The sequence below is a fragment of the Chionomys nivalis genome, chromosome 10, assembly GCF_950005125.1.
Source record: "Chionomys nivalis chromosome 10, mChiNiv1.1, whole genome shotgun sequence".
Lineage (NCBI taxonomy): Eukaryota > Metazoa > Chordata > Mammalia > Rodentia > Cricetidae > Chionomys > Chionomys nivalis.
In genome coordinates, this window is record NC_080095.1 from 12,642,390 (window position 1) to 12,650,521 (window position 8,132).

Here is an 8,132-nt window from a genome sequence, read left to right on the forward strand (position 1 = left end):
GAGGGGTGCACCCACCCACTGAGACAGTGGGACTGATCAATTGGGAGCTCACCAAGACCAGATGGACTGTGACCTAAAAAGCATGGGATAAAACCGGACTCTCTGAACATGGCGGACAATGAGAGCTGATGAGAGGCCAAGGACAATGGCATGGGGTTTTGATCCTACTTCATGTTCTGGCTTTGTGGGAGCCTAGCCAGTTTGGATGTTCACCTTCCTAGACCTGGATGGAGTGGGGAGGACCTTGGACTTTCCACAGGGCAGGGAACCCGGACTGCTCTTCAGACTGGAGATGAAGAAGAAGAGGAGTTGGGGGAGAGGGAGAGGAGCAGAAGGAGGGGGAGGGAAATGGGAGGCGGGGAGGAGGCGGAAATTTTTTTTTTAATAAAAGATAAATAAAAAAAAAAACCTCCCTTTCAAAAAAAGTCCAGGACCAGATGGTTTCAATGCAGAATTCTACCAGATCTTCCAAGAAGACCTAATACCTATACTCCTTAATGTATTTCACAATATAGAAACAGAAGAGTTATTGCCAAATTCCTTTTATGAAGCTACAATTACTCTGATACCAAAACCACACAAAGATTCAACCAAGAAAGAGAATTATAGGCCAATCTCACTCATGAACATTGACACAAAAATCCTCAACAAAATACTGGCAAACTGAATCCAAGAACACATTACAAAAATTATCCATTATGATCAAGTAGGCTTCATCTCAGAGATGCAGTGCTGGTTCAACCTATGCAAATCTATCAATGTAATCCATCATATAAATAAACTGAAAGAAAAAAAAACATATGATCCTTTCATTAGATGCTGAAAAAGCGTTGGACAAAATTCAACATCCCTTTATGATAAAAGTCTTGGAGAGATTAGGGATAAAAGGGTCATACCTAAATATAATTAAAGCTATTTACAGCAAGCCGACAGCTAAAGTCAAATTAAATGGAGAGAAACTTAAAGCCATCCCACTAAAATCAGGAACATGCCAAGGCTGTCCACTCTCTCCATACCTCTTCAATATAGTGCTTGAAGTTTTAGCAATAGCAATAAGACAACATAGGTGATCGAGGGGATTCGAATGGGAAAGGAAGGAGTTAAACTTGAGTTATTTGCAGATGATATGATAGTGTACATAAACGACCCCAAAAACTCCATCAAAGAACTCCTACAGCTGATAAACACCTTTAGTAACGTTGCAGGATACAAATCAACTCAAAAAAATCATTTGCCCTCCTATACACACAGGATAAAGAAGCAGAGAGGGAAATCAGAGAGGCATCAGCTTTTACGATAGCCAAAAACAGCATAAAATATCTTGGGGTAACTCTAACCAATTAAGTGAAGGATCTATTTGACAAGAACTTTAAGTCTTTGAAGAAAGAAATTGAGGAGGATACCAGAAAATGGAAGGATCTCCATTGCTCTTGGATTGGGAGGATCAACTTAGTAAAAATGGCAATTCTACCAAAGGCAATTTATAGATTCAATGCAGTCCCCATCAAGGTTCCATCAAAATTCTTCACAGATCTTGAGAGGACAATAATCAACTTTATATGGAAAAACAAAAAACCCAGGATAGCAAAAACAATCTTATATAACAAAGGAACGTATGGAGGTATTACCATCCCTGACTTCAAACTCTATTACAGAGCTACAGTAATGAAAACAACGTGGTACTGGCATAAAAACAGAGAAGTCGACCAATGGAATCGTATAGAAGACACGGATTTTAACCCACAAACCTATGAATCTTGGGGGTGATGTGGGATGGAGGTAAGGGGAGATGGGGAGAGAAAAGTGAGAAGGAGAGGATGGGGGGAACTTGGGGAAACGGGATGATCGGGATAAAGGAAGGTTGGATAGGGGAGCAGGGAAGCACATATCTTAGTTAAGGGAGCCACCTAAGGGTTGGCAAGAGACTTGAACCTGGAGTGGCTACCAGGTGCCCAGGGCAATGTCCCCAGTTAGTTCCTTGGGCAGCTGAGGAGAGGGAACCTGAAATGACCCTATTCTATAGCCATACTGATAAATATCTTGCATATCACCATAGAACCTTCATCTAGCGATGGATGGAGATAGAGACAGAGACCCACACTGGAGCACAGGACTGAGCTCCCAAGATCCTAATGAGGAGCAGAAGGAGGGAGAACATGAACAAGGAAGTCAGGACCACGAGGGGTGCACCCACCCACTGAGACATTCGGGCCGATCTATTGGGAGCTCACCAAGGCCAGCTGGACTGTGACTGAAAAATCATGGGATAAAACCGAACTTTCTGACCATGGCGGACAATGAGAGCTGATGAGAGGCCAAGGACAATGGCACGGGGTTTTGATCCTACTTCATGTTCTGGCTTTGTGGGAGCCTAGCCAGTTTGAATGTTCACCTTCCTAGACCTGGATGGAGTGGGGAGGACCTTGGACTTTCCACAGGGCAGGGAACCCTTACTTCTCTTTGGACTGGAGAGGAAGGAGAAAAGGAGTGGCAGGAGGGAGAGGAGCGGGCGGAGGGGGAGGGAAATGGGAGGTGGGAAGGAGGCGGTAATTTTTTTTTCAATAAAAATAAATAAATAAATAAATAAATAAATAAATAAATGACACAAATTGTGATGTCTCTAATGCCAAGTAAGACAGACATTTCCTGAGTCTTGAATGAACAGGTTGGTTTCAGCTCTGCAATTTTCTTCCCTGGTGATTTGCATTAACAAGACACATGGAAAGACACAAGAAACTCTTTTAAATCTATGCCATGATTATCATTCAAGTCACAGGGTTCCCCATGTTTATATCTGCCTTACATTCCACTTCTTGTTATCACTTAATGTTCTCTGTCTTGTTATTACTTCAGTGAATATAACCCTCAAACCTGGTGCACACTGTTGTTTTTCATGAAGTGTTATGAAGTAGCTTATCTTCCTATAACGTACCAAAGCAACAATCATATTTAGGAACCTCAGACTGGCTACAAGCTGAGGAGAGTGAAAGAGAAAGATATAAAAGTACATGGCTAGAATGACGCAAATCAAGAGTAACAGAAACTAGTGTCCAGGTAGGGTGTTCCTAAGTGAGAAGGTGATATTGAGCCTAATAATATGGGACCCAAATCGGTACCACAGATTTCCTTACAGATAAACATGGGAAATCACATGTATGAAATGTGTGTGAGCTGCTTCCTTACAAGTTATTTCCTGAGAAGTTATAAGAATGAGACATCTTCACAGACACCAAGACAAAGAATTTTAATTAGTTCCTTAAACAGGATTTCTGATCACTAAAAGTACAATATCATTTAAATTCTCTACTGAGAGTAACAGAGATACATAAATCCATTAAGAACCTGGTATTCTCCTCTGCCTGCACTGAATGAATGTGAACCTAGATAATGTAAACACTTTCATGTTTTGCTTCTAAGACCTGTACAGTATGACTTTTAATATTTCCTGTTTTGTTGGAATTGGAAATCCAGACAGCATCACAGCAATGATCCTGAGGTTCAATGTCGAGTACCTCTAAGATGCACAAAGCAAATGCCTGTGCTTGTTTTTATGCATCTGGAACCTCCCCCAATGCAAAGCAGTACTCTAGCTCAAGATGAAGTCCAAGGCCAAACTGAGAGGCCCCATCTCCTTCTGACTAGAGCCTCCAACACAGCATGGCTGTCCTGGTGCTGCTCCTCTGCCTGGTGACATTTCCAAGCTGTAAGTGCTTCAAGGTTTCAGGAAAGGGATCCAAGATTTAATATATAGATTATGTGACTGATGGTATTGTTGCTTGTCCCTAGATGCCCTGTCCAAGATACAGCTGAAGGAGTCAGGACCTGGCCTAGTGCAGCCATCACAGACCCTGTCTCTCACTTGCACTGTCTCTGGATTCTCATTAACCAGCTATGGTCTAGGCTGGATTCGCAAACCTCCAGGAAAGGGTCTGGAGTGGATGGGAAGAATATGGAGTGGTGGAAGCACAGAGTATAAATCACCTCTCCAGTCCCGAATCACCATCACCAGGGATACCTCCAAGAGCCAAGTTTTCTTAAAACTGAACAGTCTGCAAACAGATGACACAGTCATGTATTACTGTGCCAAAAGCACAGTGAGAGAACTCCAGTGTGAGCCTGCACAGAAACCTCCATATGGAGACACTCATGACCAGCAGGGGGCGATGGGGACCAACAGGGTCTCCCAAGACCAGTATGTTCTAGACTATGCTGCATGGGCAAATGTTTCAATATTAGAATCTGTATTTTTCTTTTCCAAACACAGATAAAGAAAAATCTTCTAGACGCATCTCTTCACTGTCGTAGTTTAATAAACCATCTATTTGTTCAAATACTGTAACAAATAGCTTTTCCCCCAAGCCCTGTAAGCTAACAATCTGCTTCTTGTTATTAGATAGAATGACATAAACATTTATATAGTTTAGATACACACACATACATACATATTCATACATTTTCTTATATATGCAGATATTTAAAGGAGTCAGCAGTTATGACACTTGTTGATGTTAGGTTCAGTTAAAAGCTAGAGAACTTTAAAAGAGCTGTAATTTGTCCTCTTTGTTTTTGTACCTGTGATAGAGAAACCACAGCTTCCCTAATTTAAAGTCATTTTTTCACAACACCCTGGAAACTAAAATACCCATAGTTTCCTTCTACTCCAAAAAGGTACCATAAAAGGATAAAATTGATTATTGCTTTTAACAGATCCCATTTCATGCATTTGCACCTTGGTAAAAATTAACTTTCCCATAAGACTTATAAACAGTGTTCCTCAGGAAAAACAAATAGTTATTGTTTGGGGTCTGTCTAACTATAAAACTGACTTTATCGATATATGAAAAGAGGATATGTTCTTATTAACTTTGGTCATCTTCCATACAACTTATTTTTGGGATAATCATTCCCAACTAACTGATTAATCTTCTCACTCTACACTGTCCAAACCATGATCAGACTTTCCTAAATTTACTTTTCCTAAGATGAGCTTCTTAAGTTGCACAGGGTAAGTGTTCATTGGTGCTCTTGATGCCTGGCTATTACTGACAAGGCCCTCCATGTTCATGCAGATTGATTTGATATTTCAACTGTTGAGAACTGAGCTGCAGCAAACATAAAAGGGAAGGTGGCCACTGCTCATCTGTGCATTTGGGAAGCAACCCAGAGGTTCAGAGAGCATACTGTTCTGGCAGGGAAACAGTTTCAATTTCTGGCACCCACAATGGGTAAGTCATACCTACCTGTAAATCTGGAGAACCCATGGTCTCTATTGGACTGCATGCACACTACACTACTCACACAGAAACATACACACATAATTAAAAACATAATATCTGATTTTCTCTTCCACTGTTGAGAGTTAACTGAACGTGAATACTCTATGGTTTATATGAAGCTTTGATACTTATAGAAAATTTCAAAAAGTAAAAAGTTAGGACCTTTAATTCCTCACTTTTTTGTTTCATCCAAGAGATAAGTCTCATTTTTCTTCTCAGATATAACTCATTTCTATCACTTGTCTGAAATTTGAGTCTAAGGATAGCACATAGCTCTAATGCCCTCACGAACAGACATTTTTCTGCATGCCATCCTCTCTTTTGGTTCTTTCATCTTGGCCAATGCATGTGGACAGAGTAGGTTGCATAGAACAAGCATCTTTGGTCAACATAAAAAATGAAAATTAAAGCCAAAAGGATAAGTTGCTTGTAACCAATAATTCAAGACCCATTTACTAAACAAAATAAAGAAATCCGAGTGCTATGGGGATGGAGAGAAATGAGCCTCGTGCCTTGTTAAGGGAACATGGTTCTGTTACATTACTGTAAAGGAGTTAAAGAACCACAAAAATTGTGTACACAAGAACACATGCCCAATATTCTTACTTCTATGTGAGGATCTGAAAAAAATGACATATTCAATTAAAATAGATTATTGCGTTTTAATGATTATTTCCATATACCACTGCTATACTGTCTCTCACTGCTGGACTCTCTATAAGTGAAGCCTGGGGTGTCAAATATCACAGAGATGCCCAAAATTAATTGTGATTGTAGCTATCACATCCCTATAATTTCATTTAATTGTTTTCAGTATGGCAATTGTCCATAAATAAAAGTGGGCATAGAAGTTACATTGGTTATATTTGTGTAAATTAATTTATTGAATTAATGTGGCCATACAATATTTTGTGCAGTTAAATATCAGCATCCTGCAAAGTTTTCAAGTGAATAAACACCTATAAAAATATTATATTCTAAGACTATAAAAAGAAAACTATTCATTGATCCCTTGAAACACCTTTCATGATTGCCTTGTATGATTATTTAGTGAACATGGGGCAATTTTATTCACAATAGTTATGCTCACTTAATGAGTTCATTGCATTGCTCACTAGCCAATGGCCTTTGTTACACTTGGACAGATATTGACTGATTTTTTTTCTAATTGAAGCAGACTCTCCTAGCCGCTGTGTTCTCCATTCTAGTGGATTATTTTTCTCCAGGCTCTCACATTCATCTTCTGTCTTCAGGCATAAGGAATCTCTCTTATACAATATCTTTTTATATCCCATGGTATTGATAATGACCACAAAGCATGTATCTGTTAAATTTATTTACTAATGAATTTAAAATAAATTTTAAGATAGAATTTTACATGGAATATATAAATCTTCATGTTGCTATTATCCACCTGCAATACAACCCCTACGTATTCCATAAGCCTGGGCAACGTAGATAACATTTCTAAATCTCTTTGCTGACACTTACCAATGGGAAATCCTGAAATCCCTACCTACTGTCCACAACATGGAGCACTCTGACATGAAGCCCTAAGATTTTTCATAATGCATAAAAACACTTGTATTCAGAATTGTAGGATGTGGACACTGGTCCGTATCTGCAGGTTTTATCAGAGAAGACCATGCTGTAAATATTGGGCTGCAATTTGGTCAAGGTTAGGCAACAGTTCTCATGTTTTCCTGATTCTCAGATAGTTTAGAGACATTCCTGTTTATTCACATGAGACAAATTATCCAGAAAATTTGAAATATAATGTTTGGATTCTCATTGCTAAAATATATTCTGTTTCAATTAAATGGGCAAAATATAACATTTCAGACTAGGCTCCCACAAAGCCAGTACATGAAGTAGAATCAAAACCCAGTGCCATTGTCATTGGCTTCTCAGTCAGTACTCATTGTCCACCACATTCAGGGAGTCCAGTTTGATCACATGCTCCATCAGTGCCAGTTCAGCTGGCCTTGGTGAGCTCCCATTAGATCAGCCCCGAAGTCTCAGTGGGTGGGTGCACCCCTCGCGGTCCTGACTTCCTTGCTCATGTTCTCCCTCCTTCTGCTCCTCATTTGGACCTTGGGGGTTCAGTCCAGTGCTCCAATGTGGGTCTCTGTCTCTATCCCCATCCATCTCCAGATGGTGATATTCGAGATAATCATCAGTGTGATGGTGGGGAAAGGCCAGTTCAGGCACCCACTCCTCTTCTGCCCAAAAACCTAGCTGAGGATATCCCCATGGATTGAGCTCCCAATGTCCAGTTGAAGAGCAGAAGGAGGGAGAAGATAAGCAAGAAAGTCAGGACCGCAAGAGGTTGGTCCACACACAGAGACAGGGTGCCTGATCTAATGGGAGCTCAATAATCCAGCTGGACCAGGACTGAATGAGCATGTGGTCAAACCGAACTCTCTGAATGTGACTGCCAATGGAGGCAGACTGAGAAGACATTGATAATGGCACCAGGACCTGTTTCTACTGCATGTACTGGCTTTTGGGGACTTTAGTCTATTTGGATACACACCTTCCTAGGCCTGGATGGAGGAGGGAGGTCTTGGACTTCTCACAGGGCAGGGTACCCTGCCCTCTCTTAATGAGGGAAAGGGAGGGAGGAGGGTGAGTGGGGGAGTGGGAGAGGAATGGAAGGAGGAGAGGAACTGTAAATTTTAAATGGAAAAATAAAAAATGAAGCAAAAACATAAGCATTATCTTTGGCTTTTTATAGAACCTTGACAAATACCATTTTACAACTTTCTTCAAAAGGAAATGTGGCGACGCAAATGAATGCAGACAGATTATATAGATATATACAGCTTTAATGAGGAAATAGACTTACAGGACCAC

The 8,132-nt window shown here is 40.3% G+C and overlaps 1 gene segment (V, D, J or C); it reads left to right on the forward strand.

Annotated features, from left to right (window-relative positions):
- The first annotated feature begins 3,657 nt into the window (after nucleotides 1–3,657).
- Nucleotides 3,658–4,268, forward strand: LOC130882896 (Ig heavy chain V region PJ14-like). The segment is given in 2 exon segments: nucleotides 3,658–3,703; nucleotides 3,787–4,268. Coding segments are annotated over 2 exon segments (528 nt in total).
- The last annotated feature ends 3,864 nt before the right edge of the window (nucleotides 4,269–8,132 follow it).